The sequence below is a fragment of the Cyrtonyx montezumae genome, unplaced genomic scaffold, assembly GCF_038088225.1.
Source record: "Cyrtonyx montezumae isolate F1298 unplaced genomic scaffold, pur_monq_1.0 scaffold_7, whole genome shotgun sequence".
Classification (NCBI taxonomy): Eukaryota; Metazoa; Chordata; class Aves; order Galliformes; family Odontophoridae; genus Cyrtonyx; species Cyrtonyx montezumae.
In genome coordinates this window covers 27240102-27259580 of record NW_027072078.1, presented here as the reverse complement: position 1 = coordinate 27259580, position 19479 = coordinate 27240102, and the positions used below count along the sequence as shown (strand labels likewise).

The following is a 19479-nucleotide window of genomic DNA, read 5'->3' as shown; positions in this document are numbered from 1 at the left end:
ACTAGTGATACAGCAAATTGCTGTTTCAGTTATGAGAAAAGGAACAGTCCTTGGTACCCAAATTCTTTCATCTTTTGAGATTTCTGGGCTCGTGTAGGTATTAAATATTTGTTTGGGTGGTTTTTTTGTTTGATTTTTTTTCTATTCCCCAAATGTCTGCTTTATTTTTGCTTAAAAATATTTCTGTATACCTTATCTACTTGTGCATTCATGTCTCATAATTCTGTAACCCACCCTACTATCCGTTTTCATCACAAAAGATGAGATTGTATTAAAAAAACAAACAAACAAAGAAACAAAGGCAACATTGGGGCTAATAATCCAAATGCCTTGTTATGCCATCATGATGCTTTTTATTGCCTTCTTTTGTACTTTTATCGTTTGTGCTTTGCCTGTTTGGCTTTTAAACTGTCCTGGAGATGTGCTGCTCTTATTGTTAGAGGCTTTGTACAGAATTCGGAGCCACACTTCATCATCTGAGCTCTGGCACTCAGTTTTAACACATTGCCAATGTAGACACAAAAGACAGACTGTTTTAGTAAATAATGCATATAATTTGACTTTTTATTTAAAGAAAAACAAAAAAACAACAAACAAAACTGTTTTTGTACGTCTGAATCTTTCCCAATCACATACTGATTTCAGAAATATAAGTTTTGGATGCTCCCTGTGCTACCAAAATGATCTCCATTTCCAATTTATCTTGTTTTAAAAGCAGAACCACATTTCAGAAGGCGTCTGAAGTTTCAGGCTTCTGCTAGGAAAAGAAAGCATATCTTCATTTTTAATCTTTTTTTCTAATATTATTCCTTACGAAGATTAAAGCAAGAATTAAGTATGGTATCAGTTCCACAAAGCGTTTCTTAGTTTTACTTTCCAGGCTGTTCTGGAATTCAACTGGAAGGTATTATTTTCTGTGCAGCATCCCCAAATTTTTGTTCTTATGGAGGTGTGGCCAGCTGATGCCTTTTGATGTACCCTCAAAGTCTCCAAAATAACTCTCACAATCTGCTCCTTTCCCACGCCACGAATTTGGAAACCGTGTTGCAGCAGTACAAGGTCTGGCAGAGGTTTGCTTCTACCACCTTGCCATTGGTATGGGAATACTTCACAAGGAAACATCTGAAACCCCTTTTTAACCCATTTTAAACCTTGGAAAGGAAGCAGAGCTGTTAGTAGTGTTTTGCCAGTGAGTTTGAGTAGGCAGACATTTAAGGATTCTGGGACCACTCCCTTCCAAGATGAGTGTGAGGCTGAAGGTAAGTGTACCACTGAAGGTTTAAGAGACTGAAAGGTAACTCTCAGACAGCGTAACAAGAGTTGTTCAGAGGGTGATTTAAAAGAAACACAAATTGGAATAGTAGAGAATAAGGAAATAAAACAGTGTGGAAAAGGGTTTAGTAACCTTTGGGAACTGAAGAGTTTGGTGTGCGTAACAGGAGATCAGTGAGGCCTCATCTTTTTTGAAAGTGAAGGCAGGGATTTGAAATTGATGCAAAAAACCTCACCAGGCTCAGTGCACGTAAAAACACCACAGTAGTAGGTACACCTAACAGATAAGGAGAACAGAACAAGAAAAGTGAAGGTGGAGTCTGAAAATAAAAGAGTACACCAGAGAGGAGGATTTTCTTGTAGACAGTTCCAGTGAGGGATATGTGATAAGTGCTGAAAAAAATCAAAATTTTATGGTGATTATTAATAAGCAGGGAATTGTAAAAGTTGCTGTCTAAGGAATGTGAAGGAACAGTGAAGATGCTTAGGTTGTGAGCCTGTAGAAAAAAAAAAAGGGTGGTAACTGAGAGATCTTGGGTGGGGAGATAATTTGGTTTAACGGAGAATAAATTGGAATTGTTTCATTCAGGAAAGTGTTTGGTTGAGAAGCCACACAGAGGTAAGAATTAATAACTGGAAATTGGAGGTAGGCTTCTGGAGAGAGAAGATTTAGAAGTTGCTTAGAATTAAGAAGGTTGAAACTGGGGGCAGTAATGATCTGACATGGAGCAAATGTGTGGGTGATGCAGCTGTTTTCCTTTCTAGTTTCTATAAATCCTGCCATCTTATTTTAAGCTGTAGTCTTATCTACCGTATTTCCATTTATAGAGGGATGTGGCTAAATTTCTGTGTTCTAAACAGACAATAGACAGTAACCAAGCAAAATTTAGCAACATTAAATTAATTTTACTAATGATTAGTTGTCATGTTGTATATAATAATGACTCATAATGTATAGTATGTAATTGAGTAAAACAGTTTTGAAGAATGAAACTACCTCGGGAAAATAGAGATAATCTGCATATTCCTGGAAACAAGATAGTTATTTCTATTTCACATACAGATAAGGAGAAAGGAAAAAAAACATAACAAAGAAAATACCAAGTATCCTGCAAAAAGGTTGAAAGCTTGAAAATGCATAGTTCTCTTCTAGGAGGGATAGGACTGAGTTAAATGAGCTGGTGAGAGAATTGAGGTGTTTTTATATAATCCTCTGCCCCGAGATTGTGGCAACATTTAGGAAGGTTATCTTTCTTGTTTTAAGACAGACGTTTTCATCTACATTAGAAAGAGGGTGAAGAGAATTTTGAAGGTGGATTTTTTTTTGTTTACTGTAAAAGTTTATATTAATTTTGAAGCATCAGCTACTGACTGCTGGGAGAACTGTGGTGTGAGCAAGCCCTATACTGTTTTACAATAGCAACAGAATAAGTCCTCTAATTTATTACTTCTAATAGAGAATGTAATATTTGTCCTGGTAATTGTGTGGAAGAACATTGTTTGTTTGTTTTAATCAGTGGTGCTACCTGTTTTTTATCAGGTGAGAAGCCATTTCGATGTGATGAATGTGGTATGAGGTTTATTCAGAAGTATCACATGGAAAGGCACAAAAGAACTCACAGTGGAGAGAAGCCTTACCAGTGCGAGTATTGTTTGCAGGTAAGGAGATGCAGTGCAATCTTTCACGGTTAAAAAATAAGTTACTTGCCAGTGACCAAGTAGTAATTGTGGGGATTTCTCCAGATACTGTGCATGTAGCATAAAAAATAATGTTTTTTTTCAGTTACAGTCATCTGTCTTGGTGCCTAGGTGGAGCAGTCGCAACTGTCCAAGGTTGACTTAATTAATACATGCAGCGTTGTTTGATGCTTCTTTTGAAGTCGCTAAAACGGGATAGCCTGTCAAGTACATCTGTCAGAATTAGTTTCTTAGTGATAATGCATTTATTTTCCTCTAATTAAAAATGTATATATTCTGCAGTATTTCTCCAGGACCGATCGTGTGCTGAAACATAAACGTATGTGCCATGAGAACCGTGACAAGAAACCGAACAGAAGTGCCACCAAAATTGGCTTTTTGCCATCGGAGGAAGACTCTGGTTTCTCTACGCCTATGAAAGACAGCTCCTTGCCAAAGAAGAAAAGGCAGAAAACAGAGAAAACAAAATCTGGAGATAAGGACAGTACGGATAAATCAGAACAGAAGAAGGACAAAAATGACTATTTGCCTTTGTATTCTGCTAGTACGAAAGTAAAAGATGAGTATATGGTCGCAGAATATGCTGTCGAGATGCCACATTCTTCTGTCAGTGGGTCACACTTGGAAGAGGCAAATTCTGGGGGAATACACCCACCCAAGCTCGTTCTCAAGAAAGTTAACAGCAAGAGGAGTCTTAAACAGCCGCATGAGCAGAGTCAAAACATTTCACCGTTATCTACGTATGAAGACAGCAAGGTTTCAAAGTATGCCTTTGATCTTGTGGATAAACAAAGTTTACTGGACTCTGAAGGTAATGCTGACATTGATCAAGTTGACACATTACAAGAAGGGCCCAGTAAACCTGTACACAGCAGCACTAATTATGATGATGCAATGCAGTTTTTAAAGAAAAAGAGGTATCTGCAAGCAGCTAGTAACAACAGTAGAGAATATGCCTTGAATGTAAGTACCATAGCATCTCAGCCTTCTGTAACACAGGCAGCTGTGGCAAGCGTCATAGATGAAACTGCTACAGCTTCAATATTAGACACGCAGGCACTGAATGTTGAAATTAAAGGCAGCCATGACAAAAATGTCATTCCAGATGAGGTACTGCAAACTCTGTTAGATCATTATTCTCACAAGGCTAACGGACAGCACGAGATCTCCTTCAGTGTGGCTGACACTGAGGTGACCTCCAGTATATCAATCAATTCTTCTGAAGTATCTGAGGTCACCCCGTCTGAGTCCGTCGGAACAAGCTCTCAAGCTTCCTCATCGGATAAAGCTAGTATGTTACAGGAATATTCAAAGTTTTTACAACAAGCTTTGGACAGAACTAGCCAAAATGATGCCTATTTGAACAACCCAAGCCTTAATTTTGTGACTGATAACCAGACTCTTACAACCCAGCCAGCATTTCCTTCCATAGAGAAGCAGGTCTACACGTCTATACCCGTCAATAGCTTTCGCTCGGGAATGAACTCTCCATTAAGAACAACTCCAGACAAGTCTCATTTTGGACTCATGGTTGGTGATTCGCAGCACCCTTATCCGTTTTCAGGTGATGAGGCAAATCATTCTTCCTCCTCCTCTACACAGGACTTCTTGGAACAAGTAACTTCTCAGAAGAAAGCAGAGGCACAGCCTGTTCATCAAGCATATCAAATTAGCTCCTTTGAGCAGCCCTTCAGAGCTCAGTACCATGGGGCAAGAGCTGGAATATCATCTCAATTTAGCACTGCCAATGGACAGGTGAACCTTCGGGGACCAGGGACAAGTGCTGACTTCCCAGAATTTCCCTTGGTGAATGTAAATGATAGCAGAGCTGGGATGGCTTCTTCACCCGATGCCACAACAGGCCAGACTTTTGGCTAAGAAATGTTTGTAAATAATACTGGCACTTTAGAACACGTTTGTCAAAAGGGGGTTGCTCTGTGTAAGACGGAGTTCTGTACAGCTTTTAAGAGCGCTATGTTAAAACAAAAGTAAGCTGATATTAGCAAGACCAATAACTGCTTTTTATTTTTTATTTTCTTTTTCCTGGTTAGTAACCAGTCACTGATCTGCCTCATGTCGTTGCCCCTAGCGGAGGCAGATTATTATTCACTTGTTTGAATCCAGTAATTATTTTAACTTCTATAAAATCTAAAATAAACAGAATCCCCAGGTAAGACCTTTCCCCCAGGATTGCTTCCTTACTGGTTTCCTCGCCTGCTTTGGGAAGACAGTTTATTGTCTGCTACTATTCATATTGTCATTTCCAAGCTTGTCAGTGTAGTCATTGCTCTTCATCAGGGAATCAACATGTACTGAACACACAGAATAAACGACAAGTTTCAAAGTCGAGCAGATATGGCTTTAAAAGATGGCATTTTCTAGAAAAAAAGAATCTCTCTTCCATCTCTCCCAAAAAGTAATTTTAGATCCTGTGCCCTTCGTTTCTGCTTTCCATTCCCTTGAGTTGTGTTTGGAGGAAAAAATGAATTCTGATAGACTAACTCTACTATTTAAAAGTCAAATTGATTTAAAATTCTTTAAACAGTTTTTTAAGCAAATACATAACTGCTAATGCATTTACTTCGTTCCTGAAGTAATGTGTATTTGTTTGTACAGCTGAATCTAGGTGTAACTTTTTAATGACTTTTTCATATGCAGATGTCGAGATTTTTGAAGTTTTAGTTAAAATACTCTGTAGATAACATTCCCAATTGCATATTGCTTACACAAACTGTGTATTCCAAGATTTAAAAGCCTAACTGTACCTTACCCTACGTACTCATGATTAATATAGAGCACTTAGTCTATTTGATAGATTTGATTTCTCAAAAGAAAAAAAAATAAAATAAAAATAAGATTTTTAGGTTTGATATGGTTGCATCGTTTTCATCTCGTACAGCTCCAATTACTGCTTCCAGTATACACTGAGATTGGGTATCCTGAGCTTCTGTCTTAATTCTCTGTCTAGAATTTTGACAATTCAGCTCATTAAATTTATCAAAATATCCCCAGAAGCTGAAGAAGTGGGCGTTCAAATTCCATGCATCTTCTTACTGTTCGATTAGAGAAAGTCATTGCAATTTTACCAGCCAAAACTGTTGAGTAATGCTAGCGAACAGGATTTCTTTCTCAACATAGATGAGTGATCAGAAGCTTTCATTGCATTTCACAGTATAAATAAACTACAAAGTTTATCCCTGTACCACGAATATGGTTTTTTGAATAGTACTTTGTCTTGAAGTATGGTACGATAAGTAGTTCTGTGTGCATTTTTAAGGTGGTAAGATTTGAGTAGCATAACTATTGTGTAGTTTAAGTTAACAATTTACAGATTTTTGAACTGTATGTTCATAATATTGCACCTTCCCTAAAGGGACACTGTCTGGTAGTTTAAGGCAGTTTAAGCCTAATGTAGGCTGATTAACCAGGGAAAAACATGCACACGCAGACACGTGTGTGTGTGTGAATATATATATATATGTGTGTGTGTGTGTATGTATATATATATATATATGTATTTTTTTTTAATAGGATTGCAAAAATTCTTTTACAGCACTATTGCTAGCTGGTATTTCTCAGATGAAGCCATCAGGTAGGAGAAAATACTGCATCTCAAGGAGCTAAAAACGTTTCTTCTCTTGTGAAGGGACTCGAGCAAGACACACAATAGTCCCCACCTCTTCTGAAAACAGTAGCTATATTTTTATTTTTCTTTCTTTTTTTTTTTTTGTAGGAGGCTGATTTCACAGTTTGTTTTATTTTCTTTTCCCTTATGATATTACTAGTAAAGCACTAACTTCACTTGGTACAATTCAAGGAGAAAGCACGTTTGTAATCCATGGCTTGCTTCCTGCATTGTCAGGAAATACAATTTGCATAAAATTCTCACTAAATATTTTTGTATAGGAAAACAGATTGTGTTTTGACTCGCGTGTTTAATATGAGGAAGGTGTTTCTGCATGTTATCACTTACCAGTAATTTGGTCTTAACATCTGGCCCTGAGTTGGAATGAATGTGCATCAAGGGAGAAGAGTAAATTCCTTGTGGACTATTAATGCAACATGTAAAACAAAACTTATTGGAAAGAATATTTTCAACCTGATTCATGTCTCTGTTTTTCTTCCTTTATGGTCAGTTGGTTGGTTTTTTTTCTTTTTTTTTTCTTTTTTTTTTTGGCTTTCCATTCTGCTTTGCACAGATGTAATAAATGTGGCCCCCATAGCCTCGTAGCCACCTCCAGTTATACCTGTTTCGTTCTCACTGTTCTTTTTCCATGACATCCTAGCTTGTGCTGCCTGCATAATATGTTGTTGACATCTATGTTCTAATGTCCTGTTGTTGCAAGTAGCTGACCATTACTAGTGCTATTTGTTATAAATACAACAAGCAGCAAATGCCAAAAGAAAAGGGACATAAAAAGAAAAAACAAATTGAGGGGGGTGGCTGGGAGAGGGCCACTGCACTAGATGATTGCTGCACTAGCCTGGACTGGTAGGAAAGTAAAAGGAATAAAAAGCCTGTATCTCCCAAAGCAGACTGACTCACTTTCATTTGACAAAAGTCACTGCATTGATTCTTTGCTGTGAGAAAGTGTTGGAGGTGTAGGAGGAGGGAGCACTGTTGCTCTGTGGCATCTTGACTTTTAAATCACTGCTTGGGTTCGAGCGAGCTGCTGTGCAGAGGCAAGGAACTCACTCTTCTCCAGAGCAAAGTGGGAGCCACCTGAGAAAATGTTACCCCTTCTGTCCTAGTTCATTCTCCAGTCTGCTGATGAGCCATTTCAGCTATCCTCAGTGCCTTAGGACAGGCTGTGAAGTCCCAGTGTAGCCTGTGGGGAATATCTCTAGGATTCTCGAGTACCTGATGTGCCGATGCTTGAAGCTTTCTGTAACGGAGCAGTTAGCCAAATATTCTGCTATCATGTCCTGAGTGCATGCCCTTTCATTCTGGAAAAAAGTCTGTGTGTCATTCTGGGAGACCGCTCTGCGTAAAAGCTCGTGCTTTATCAATAATTGCATTATTTAATCAGATTTTTCAGCTGCTAAAATTCTGCTGCTTCTAATCTGCTACACATGCATGGTGTCCGTTTTGAACAGGTCAGTGTTCATTTTCGTTAGTTTTCCGTGGGTGTCCAAAAGAGGGGGAAAAAAAAAACAACAAAGAAGCAACTTTGGTGTTTGTTGCACTGCCGTGGTTCGGGCGCTCAGCAGAAGTTGGGGTTTGCATTTGTATTGCACAGAGCCAAGAACACAGGCTCTTTCTGAGGGGTCATGCAGGCTGCAGGTGTGTGTATGTCAGGGGGAACCTTTGGTGGCTCTCTCCTTGCGACAGAGCAACAACCATCTTCTAAATGAAAGAGGAAAGTGATAATGTTTACTACCAAACTATACATGTACATATATGTCTATATATATATATATATAGACACATACTCATAGGCCATATTTTGGACCTAAATTACTTGACAGTGTCCCTTTTAGCATGAGTCCTTTGACATATTTTACCGTTCATATAACAGACGATGAAGGAATCAGCTTGTAATGGTATACTAATAAGCATTTACATTTTCTTCTTTTGATTTGAGAATGAATTAATCATAAACGACAAGGTTTAGAGAGAAGGATTAACAATGTGTATGGCTGTACGTTGGTTTACAAATAACATAAACAAATTGGATGATAAAGGAATGATGTTAATGATCTCGTGTCTCCTAGTATTGTCTTGAGGAAAATTGTGTTTCAGGAAGAAAACAGGACAAGAAAGTATTTGCATGAATTAACGCTTGCATTATTTTTATCTTGTACTTGTCTGTTTTTTGGATGAAGGGAACTTTTCATTGTTAAATGAGAAGTACAGTAAAATCTTGCTAATTCGCTGACAGCTAACAGAGCATCCAGTAGGTTTATACATCCCAGCGGTCTCTCTCTTCCCACAGTGCTCTAAAAAGTACGGTCGTGAAGTCTCATATCAGTAATACTGTACTGCTTCACCCGAGTATACTACAGAACCTCCGTTAGTACACTGGGAGGTACAGGAGGCATTGAGAACTAAATTACAGTTACCAAAATAAACGCACAAAGTACCTTTTGTGATGCGACATCCTTGCTTTCATTGCCTGCTCCTTCACTACTTCCAAAATTGTGATTTCTTGAAGGGTTTCTGAGTCATTGCTGCGAATTATTGGGGTTCTACTGTAACTTTTGGAAGCGTTCATGTTCTCCTATGAAAACTTTCCACCTGGATGTATACGTGATATTCCGTGCTTGTTCAGAATGTTTTTACACTGTTTGTACCATACGTAGTGACTGTTGGAAGCGAACCGGAATCTGGGGGTGAATTCACCCTGAATTTGGCAGCGTTGGGTTGCTTTATGTATGCATATTTGCTAACTAAATATTCTTGGGTTTTGAGAGCTTTTATTTTTTTTATAATTATTTTGTTCACTCTTCTCCGTTGGCTTGTTTTAATACCATTACAAATTGCAGGGAAAAAACCCTGATGCTCCAGGGAATACATTTGACAAATCCAATGGGCAGAAATCTGCTTCTGCAGCCGGTACCAGTACACGTGTGAACTTTCAGATTAGATCAGGTTGGTACCGAAGCGAGCTCCTCGCGTTCCACTCTGCTGCTTCCCCGTGCTTTAGGGAGGTGAAGCCTTGTACCTTTGGAAGTTCACTCGACTTAATGGTAGTGCATGTTTGCGTTAGGCATGTAATGCGTGCAGCTGAAGCTCACTTTGCAAAGGGCAAGTACTAAGAGAGTATTACTGCTCATGAACAGAACTGTCTCTTAAGTTAAACCTCTGTTCAAGTTTCGATTGCTTTGTGTCAGGGAAGTACGTTTATAGTCGCTTTTGCTCCACTCTGCGCAAAGAACCTTATGTTTCCTTTTTAAAACGGTATCTTTTGGTAGGAAACACAAACTGAGGCAAGCAAACATTTCTAAGAGTTGTTTCTTGCTTTCCTTAATCCAATGGATGGAAAGGTAATATTGTGTAAACAACATTATTTTATTTTTTTATGCAAATATCATGCTGTAAATATGATTTATCAAATAAGGATGTACCTATGATTGAATCTTTGATTCTGCACAGTTAGAGTTTATATATAAATATAAATGTGTCTTGACAATCAAGGACTTATGTCAGTCTTCCTTTATGATGTTTATTATTGTTACGCATTCCATTTGTTTGAATCGAGTACCGATGTGGAAATTTGTAATGTCTGTAAAGTATGTAATGTTTTTATAGCTTGTTTAAAGAGGAAACAACAAACCCTGTAAATACATACGGACTGATGGCAGTACTGCTCTGTTGGAAGGCGTACGATGTTGTACTGTTTGTAAGCAATAATACATGACAGTGCTGACTTTACATAAGTAGCATAAGTTAAAAAAAAAACAACAAAAAAAAACCACCTTTGGGGAGTTAATAGCCTTGAGTTAATGAAGATTCTGAATCATTTATTTTTTTTTATAAACAAATTTAAACGTCCTCCTGCTGGAGTATGTAACATTGTTTACACAGCACAATCTCAGTCACAGAGAGGACAGCCTTTAGATCCCTGGCTTCATCCGTGCACGCTTTGAGTAAGAACGGAATGGCTTGGCTTCACTTCTGCAAGAGGAGGAAGACTGCAAAAGTTGAATAGCTGTGTCTCTAAAGGATGAGAGATACTATTCCGCTTCTGTGCTGATTCCTGACAATTCCTCTGCTTAAATTTGGAGTCTTTAAGTCCTGATACTGAACTGATGAGACTTGGGCCTCCAGCAGAATGGAGTAGATCTCTCCGTATTTCATATGCAGTTAAACAGTGAACTTAACGAGTGTTCATTCGAGTTGAGTATTTTTCCAGTTATGAGCTACGAGATGATGAGTTTATTCTGATAAATAAACTAAACGTCAAACTTATAGTTTGAATCAAGTAGGGATTAGACTGTACAGAGCAGCAAAACTATCTGAACGCAGTCATCACTGCTTCTGAACCCCCCCGCCCCCGATTTATAAATGTATATGACCTACATTTTATAGAAAAGAAAATGTTTTTAAATGCTAGTCATTTATATAATATGTGCTTTGAAGGATTTGCTAGTCCACTTCTGTCACTTTTAGTACACTGGTATCTTTTATATGTAATGTATGCTTTTTATTATTATTGTAGTAAAGCATTTCAGTAGGAGGAATTTTGCAACAGTATGAGGGGTTGAAACTTTCCTTGTCAGAAATGAATTATACTAGACTTTGTCTGCGTAATCTTGTCTTTCTTTTAATGCTGTCTGGAAGGGAACTTGGTGTTCAATAAAGCAAGTGACCTCCTTTTATTTTGAAGGCATACTATGTAGTGCTGAATCGGATCTGGAAACGTGATGGATTTGAAGACAGAGCAATCAATCAGTACAAACTCTAGTGTGCAGAAGAAATTGTGTGCTGGAAAACCTGGCGATGTGTATAGTGGAACACTGTTACGGTGCATTTTCTGATCCAGTGTTACTTTCCTCAAGTCCACATGCCTTCTTTGTACTCCAACTAATAAACAGAAAAATCCATATAGATAAATTTAGGATAATAGGTTTATTTCAATGATTATACAGCATTTCTTTATCCTGCAACATCTATTCCGTCCCTTCGTTGTTAGGCGAAAGCCCATAACCTGAATTCCATCGGTAAAAGTGTGTATATAGATAAGAGTTGGTTTTGTAGGAGCTGGGTAAGGATGAAATTTGTATATTCTTTATGACAGAAATGACGATGTGAGTCTGTCTGTGTTCCTGTGAGGCAAGGAATATTCCCGATGCAAAGAGTGTGTGTGTGTGTGAGTGTGTGAGTGTACATATGTGAAAGACACATGGGTCTCCTGGCAAAAACGATACAAGTGTAAAAGGATTTAATGTAGCTCAACACATGACTTATGTTTAGTATGTAAAAGAAACGTATAAATTTCATAATTCAAAAAGACAAGAATAGTTTTGCAGGAAACAAAACTATTTGGATAGCAGGCTTGACCAAATAGATGTTTTGGTTAAACTTGATATATTTTAAATGATTCTATTTCTGCCTTTATTTCTGCCCTAAAAGCAACTTAAAGTATTTTGGGAGTTACTCTATCTTGTTTCTTTGACTGTGAGTGTAATTTATATCATGGTTTACAAAACGTGGCATGAAGGATTGGATTGTTTTCTCTGTGTAATACAATGAAAGACAGCTTTTTTACATAATCACAGTGAATGGTATTGTATCCTTAGGATTGATTTACTCATTCGGTGACTTAATGAGTTCCATCACTTCTGACATTAATTGTTTTCTTATGGTTAACTTAGTCATTTTGGGGTTTATAATACCCTATGTATTGTGATACTAAGGGAAGTTATGTTTTTGCTTTATTTTTAATTAAACTAATAGTTTGATAATTTATATTTGCAAATGATGCATTTTAAATGTGGTCACTTGCTGTTTGAAAAATAAAAATATAGAATACTGTTTTATGAATAGACTTTTAGCGGTATTTTTCACGTTAGTTAAATTCAAACAAAGCCTCATTGAGACAGGTGAAGGCTTGTGGAGGTGCAGGTCGTTGTGTAAGAGCCCGAGGGGATAACTGCAGCCGTGGAATACTCCAGTATTTGATTGAGATGCACAACATTGATGTGGGTTTTCTCCTCCTTTGGATCCCTTTCTTGCCACCTCGATTTATTAAGGCGGAGCGTCCGGCCTTAATTCTATCCTGGACTTCATACAGAAGGTTATGCTATTGTAGTGCGGAGTCACTTGGGCAGGAGCACGTGGCGTTGGGTAGCTTTCCTCTTGGGGAACTTCTTTACACTGGAGAGGGGCTGCCTGTGTTCCTGCCCCTTCAGTAGTGCGTTGACCATCAGCCTCGCTCTGCTTTCGCATCGCTTCTGAAATACAGGAACCCATGCAGCAGTGCAATTCGATAGGGCTTCGTTTCAACCTCATTCTAGCACGCCTGCTTTGGTATTGTTCTTAAAATAGCTTTTCGAGAACGTACAGTTCTGCGTTGACATTCGTCTGGTGTGATGATTACTCTCAATTGTTTTAGGTTGAGCAGTCTTAAGGGTGAGGGTGCGCTGTGCAGAGTGCCCTGGTAAGTAGCACGCCTTGCTCAGCCGCCCTCCTCTGCATTGGCTTCATCAGTACTTCCCTTCGTGACACAGATTGCATTTGTTTTAATTTTACAGTGGAAATAAGAAATCAAATGCTGATAGAAACTAGGAAACCGCTTGTTGACTGTTCAAGTGTCGAGATACTAAAGCGATGCTGAACAACAGGACCTTTTTCAATGCCTTCGTGTTTAAAAGAACTGCCAGAGCTTACATTTTGTGTTCAGCGAGAAAGAAGAGTCCACGTAGCTGTATTTTTTGCTGGGAGGAGGAAAACAGCCTTCTGCTCAGAGTGCTGGTTGTTTCTTTAAAAGGCTGGAAAAATACGTACCCATTGGGATATTTTCCTTGCACTTGCGCGGGATGAATTGTTGTGTAGCTCCGGGATGGTTCGTGACAGAGAGATCTGGAGGTGGGACTTAGAGAGATGGGATGGTCAGCTGTCCCGTGCACTGCACTTGCCAGATCAGCAGAAGACGGTTGCCTGTAGAATGCCATCTGCTCTTTTGTCTGCTTCAACTGTCGAGATGTGGAGCTGCGAGAAGGGATCTGGAGCCGTGCACGTGCTGCCCTCCCAGGAGCAGCGGTCCCTCAGGTAAGCTGCCCCACACTGCCCTTCCACACTACCAGGTTCAGCTCCAGGTCCCCGGTGCAGCACCTGCATCCCGAATGCCAAAGGTGGTCTGGCACATACACGCACTGGCTGCTGGCAGAAAATGCACGTGGGGGTTTGGAGAGGTGCCATCTCCAAGCAGGGCGGCGACAGGGATCTCCTGCAGTCTGGTCAACTGAATTGCTGTTGCCTTTTTTTGCATGACATGCAAAAAAAGCTCGACTCCTGTATTTGTCCTTCTGGATGTTTGCTGGCTGTACCAGAAGATGCTGGTTTTCTGCTTGGAGTCATTGGGAAGTTCCCCTTGCCCTGCTGCCCGACTGGCAGCTGTTCCCCACGGGTAAAGGAAGCCATGGGAGACGGTGAATTAACAGCCACAAGTGCTGGGGTGATTTCAAGACAGTGATCACAGAGCAAGGCACAGAACTATGCAGAGGATGCCCTCAGCAGCAGGAGGATGTTTTTTTCTTTCCCAAGACCTGGGTTTTCTCCATTCGCTTTGCCAGTTCCCAAAAGCTGTGTTACAAAGCTGTCTAATCACAGATCAGCTCAGCCTAAGTAAGCTGTGGTTCCAAAAGAAGGAAAAACAAGGGCAAGGTAAGCTGCGTGCCAGTGAGTTCTGCCTTCCTCCAGAACAGGGCTCAGAAGGAAGCGGTTTTGTGGATTTGCATTTCTCCAAGGCTGTATTTGTTAGCTTAAAGCAGTGTTGAGCAGAGGGATTGGTTGAACACAAGAGGAGAGCATGGCAGTTCCTTGCATTTGCATCCAGTGTTCCCGCATCTCCCAGCCCCTAAACGCACATCCCTTCTAGCTGAACGACCTATGCACTGATGCTTTCTGGTTTCTGAGGGCTGCTTCTGTCATCCTGCATTCTCCCCCACCTATTTGATTCACAGCCTTCTGCCACCTGCTTGACTCTTGGGTTCACCTCCACACCTGGAGGCACTCAAGGTCAGGCCGGGTTGGGCTCTGACAGCCTGACTGAGCTGTAGGTGTCCCTGTTCACTGCAGGGGAGTTAGACTCGATGGCTCCAGAGGTCCCTTCGACTCTATGATGTCAGCACGGTGGCTGAGCTGGCAGTCCCCAGCTCGTGCTGGAGCCACTTGCACTGTTCCCACTACCACACAGGGTGTGCTTAGATTACTGCTGCTCTGGTGCTCGTGTTACCTCTGTGCATTCATGCTTTTTTAATGAAAACAAACCGCTTTGCTCGTGTCTGCTACCAGCTAGGACTCGGGGGAGCATATGTCAGTCGCATTTTTGCTTTTGAGCACCAGGAGCACTGACCCGTGCCATGGGAGCATCCGGCTGAGACTGCTCCCAGGTACCCATCGTGTTTGTTTTGGAAGGAGTTCCAGAAGTATTCCAGGAATCTGAGGCAGGAGCACGCCGCCCTCCCTGCCCGTCTCCATCCTCCTGTCTGGGCTCCTCTTTACCCCAACCCTGGCTGTTTCTACAAAGATCAGGGTTTCGTTTTATCTCTGCGAGCACGCAGGAAAATCAGTGCCTTTCCTAATAACCGTCTTGAAATAGCCTGAATTCGCCTTCCTTTGGAAGCAGACGAAGCTCTCGGTCAAGACGCTCTGACTTTTAGGTGGAGCCAGCAGCTGGACTCGATCATCATCAGCCCATCGATCCGCTGCGGGCAGATGGAAGCGGAGCAGGAGCATCACTGCCGTGTGCTGGCGGGCTGCCGTCCTTCCCCACGGACGTTCCCACCCACCTTCACGCTGTGTGCTGCTGCCCGACGGATACGGAGGTAAAGGAGGGCGGGAGGAGGGTGCTGTCCGGCACACGTGGCGGCCGCACGGGTCCCCGCCCGCCGGGAGGAGGCGGTGCCGGGTTCGGCTGCGGGCGGCAGGTGAGCGGCGGGGCCGGGGGCGACGGTGGGAGGTAGCGGGGGTCGGAAACGCCCTGGGGGTGCGGGTAGGAAAGGGGAAAAAGCAAGCAAAAAAAAAAAAAAAAAAAAAAGAAGAGGTAGAAATGAGAGAAAAAAAAAGAGGCAAGAAGAGGGAAAGTAAAAATAGAAGCTAAGGTGGGGGAAAAGCAAATAAAATTGGAAAAGCGAGCAAAAGGAAAACTAAGGAGGCAAAAAGAGGGAAAAGCAAGGAAATGTGAAGTGGAGAAATGAAAGAAGGAAAAAAAGAAAAGAAAAGCAAACAAATGGGGAGGGAGAGAAAATAAAAGAAGGAAATAGAAGAAGGAAGCTGCAGCGGTGAGCTGGACTGGGGCTGCTTCCCCGGCAGTGCTGGGCAGTTGATCCTATGAAGTGTGGGGGTACTGCAGCACAGGGCTCTGCGGGTGCCCCAGAGCTTGTGTTGAGTGGGGCTGTGTTCACACAGTGTTTGTGGAAAAGGGGTGGAAGGAGTGCGTGGCTGTCGGGGTAAGCGAATAACAGGTGAACAACCTTGAGCAGGTTGGGAGCTCCCATGTGAAGCAGTGTTCTGCTGCTTAATTTCCCTTATATTCCCATCTCAATCGGGGCCCTGCAACCGGGTGTTGGTTTTTTTTTTGTGTTTTTTGTTTTTTGGATTGGTTAGTGTCTTTGGCAGAAACTTTAGAAAGAGTAATGTCAATTAACTCCTGAATTAAATCAAAAGGGTTCTGTCATTCTGATTGCTGCGGCGGCGTGCTTGGTGGAATGAGCAGGCGCCAGATTTAAAGCTGAGTGAAAGGAAATACCTCTCCCAGACAGCACATAAGGAAGCTGTGGAGCTAGTGCTGCAGGATGCTGGGGTTGCCAGGAGCAGGAACGGGCTGAGCGAAGCCCACCAAGGGCTGTGAAGTGTTAGAGCTGGGACAGTATCACAGGGGTGTTGCACTCTGTGGTTCAGCACCGGCCATCAGCTCTGGTTAGTTAACAGCCTCATGCTTCTGCAGCCTGAGAGACAGCAGTGGTGTCTTCTGTCTGTCCTCCTTCCACAGGAAGTGCAGTAAGACCATGAACCTACAGCGGGGGATCGGGCACTGCTGGAGCTCAGCAGAGGAGAAGAGCTGACGTGCTGGGCTCAGACCCACCAGCTGTAGGGCAGTGGCAGTGCAAAGGGCATGATGGACATCCCACATGGTGCCAGAGGTGAGGGCCATGTGCAGGAGCTGTTCCACGAGGAGGCCCAGCAGGTATGTGGGAGCCATCTCCTCTTGCAGCCCAGCTGCACGTCCCCAGAGGTTTCAGCTCTGTTGACTTCAGCAGCTCTGAAACTTGCGTGTCCTTTATTTTCTCTAGAAGCAGTGTTCTCATCCCCAATCTGTTGGCTTTGTGTGATGACAGAGCTATTTGAATCTATTCTTCCAGCCCCAGTCTGTCCAACCTGGTTTGTCTTCTACTCCAAGGGATGTTGCAGTGGGCCTGCTCATCTCAGTGGGGACTGAAACTGATGAAACTGAAGGCTTTGCTTTCCTCCAGGGATCCCAAACACAGAGCAAGCCTTGGTGGAAGATCCAGCTGTTTGTGTGGGAGCCGGTGCTTTTTGGGACGTGGGATGGCGTCTTCACCTCCTGCATGATCAACATTTTTGGAGTGGTTCTTTTCCTGAGGACAGGTTGGCTTGTGGTGAGTGAGGGCTGACTTGATTGAACATGGGAATAGATAATTTCCTCCTCCACTGATTTTCTCCATTAGAACCTGAATGCTCTTGGTTCTGTGCTGCTCATAGGCAGTGAGTTGCTGAAGTCCTCTGGTATTTCTTAGCTTCTCAGAAGGTTCCACTAACATGAAAAGTGGTCTTTTTAAGTGTTCCTGGTTTAGCTTTCAGAAAAGAAAAAGCAGCACCACAACCGTCAGCCTCATCCGTAAACAGGATCATCCTGATGTGCTGTTGAGGCAGAAGAATTGCTTTTCAAGCAATTGCTGTAGTTAGGGCTTCTCTACTGTCTTCCCACCACCACTGCAGCAGGTTTCTTCCAAACATATCTGCATTACCGGGGCAGTCTTCATCCAGGCAGAACTGTCCTTGCTGCCCAAGGGGCTCTCATGCATCTTGCCTAGGCTTGAGGCCTGTCTCTTCTCTCTTGGATTGCAACGTAGCAGTTTCTGCTGCAATTTGTTGTGCTGTTCCTTAAAATTTCCCCTCAGTAAAAGCAAAGCATCTCCAGGGAATGGTGGAATTTGAGCTTCAGGCTCAGTCTGCGTCACAAGCACAAGTTCGTGTCACAGGCACAGTGGGCTTTTTCCAAAAGGAGTGGGAAGAAACTCGTGCTCTGTGTTGAACAGTGCTTCTCTGAAGGCAGTTAGAGGGAATATTGGGACCCACAGGGAGGAAGGAGCTACAGAATCGGGTGAACCTGTAGGGCAGCTGTGATGTCATGGGGCTGACAGCAGAGTGCAAGCCCCAACCCTGTGTTCCACTGATCTCTGGTGGGTTGGCACGTGGGTGCTGTGCTCTACGCCTCACCTCTTCCAGCTGAAATGTGTTTTGGTGGGAGCTGCTGTCTGAAGAAGCTGGGATGATTCTTTTTGCTCCCTTTTCCTCTTGATCTGGTTTCCTCCACGTCTCCTCTGGGAGCGGGTTACTGCTGGAATGAGCACAAAGAAAAATAAAGTAAGTAAATAAAAACTGGAGCAGCTGGAAGACAGTGTGAAAGGGAAGGGAGGAGAAGTCAGGGCTGGCAGAGTACACGTGGCAGAGGACGCACATACGTGGATACATTTGCAGTCAGGATTTTGCTGTAAACTTCCAGAGCTGAGGTTGGTAATGCCTGCAGTTGCAGGGGACCTTCCACACGTGTTCAGTAACTGCTGCACTGCCCATTTAACTCTCCATCCTTCCAGTGTGCATGCATAAATAATCAGGACTTTTGCTTCCTAGTTCTGCCTTCCTCCCACTGGTGATCTGTAGGAAGGAGTTAGGGCTCTCCTGGCCCTGCTGTTAAGCCTTTTTTCTGCCTAAACCCCACGTTGCCCATTAACCAGCTGCAGCGCCTGCCTGGTGCCTCCTCCAGGGTCTGGGAAAGCCCAAGGCCATGTGTATGTTTGCATGCGTGTGCTTTTTTTTTTCTTTTTAACTGGAGCGTGTTGTATTTATTAACCCTTTTAACCTTAGGGTAAGCTATGGAAAAAAAGGAGCAATTGTCCTTTTAAAGGAGCGTTGGGTTGTACTGGGCTGTGGGGCTGACCCCGACAGCAGCTGCATTTGTAACAAACCTTGGCTCCGTTCCCCACTGACCAGTTAAAACCCTGTCAAAGGCCGCAGGATGGCGAACCAAAATAGGATTTTATGATGATAGTAACATCCTGGATGTGTTTCTGTTGTTTTGCAAAAAAGCAGAGAAGGAAGGGGGAGGAAAAAAAAAAAAAGGGATCTGGGATTTCAACCAGCCCCAAGGATGAGAAGCAGTGCTGGTAATAAACAAACCCGTATCAAGGCTAGCGTGACCTCAGAAACTACCGGAGTGGGAGGAGAGGGAACAAGGCTAGAGAGGAGCGATGGGACAGGGCCTGAAATATGAGCCGAGACAGAGGAAGGGAGGCCAGGCAAGAACTGGGCACTGGGAGAGGCTCCTGGTGATGCAGTTGGACCGGCTGTGTGCTGGACTAAGCAATTTGTCAGCAGGGGAAGGTGGGCTGGAGCACGGAGCAGAACTTTTGGAAAATAAATCACAGCTGTGAGAGGGAGGTCTTGAAGGCCCCGAGCGTGGAAGAGGCGCTTGGATTCATGCGGAGGAGCTAAACGTCTTCTCCTGGGCTCTGTGGAAGGTGCACTTTTACTGCATGTAGGAAATGCGGCCACAAAAGGCAAACCAGTGCCAAGCAGGGGTACCCCACACTGTGCACAGG

At 42.6% G+C, this 19479-nt stretch overlaps 2 protein-coding genes across 3 annotated transcripts in view; both read left to right on the top strand.

The window, feature by feature from the left end:
• ZNF148 (zinc finger protein 148) overlaps positions 1 to 6736 on the top strand; it is a 35304-nt gene extending 28568 nt beyond the window's left edge. For both annotated transcript variants that reach the window (XM_065750557.1, XM_065750556.1), the window contains 2 exons: positions 2813 to 2931; positions 3253 to 6736. In XM_065750557.1, coding sequence (XP_065606629.1) covers positions 2813 to 2931; positions 3253 to 4848 — 1715 coding nt within the window. In that variant the 3' untranslated portion in view covers positions 4849 to 6736. The remainder of the gene's footprint in view (positions 1 to 2812; positions 2932 to 3252) is intronic.
• Positions 6737 to 15532: 8796 nt separating this feature from the next.
• The window catches only part of SLC12A8 (solute carrier family 12 member 8), a 41967-nt gene continuing 38020 nt past the window's right edge, over positions 15533 to 19479 (top strand). Inside the window, exons 1-3 of the mRNA XM_065750558.1 lie at positions 15533 to 15564; positions 16629 to 16823; positions 17110 to 17256. Of these exons, the coding sequence (XP_065606630.1) occupies positions 16752 to 16823; positions 17110 to 17256 (219 nt within the window). The 5' untranslated portion in view covers positions 15533 to 15564; positions 16629 to 16751. The remainder of the gene's footprint in view (positions 15565 to 16628; positions 16824 to 17109; positions 17257 to 19479) is intronic.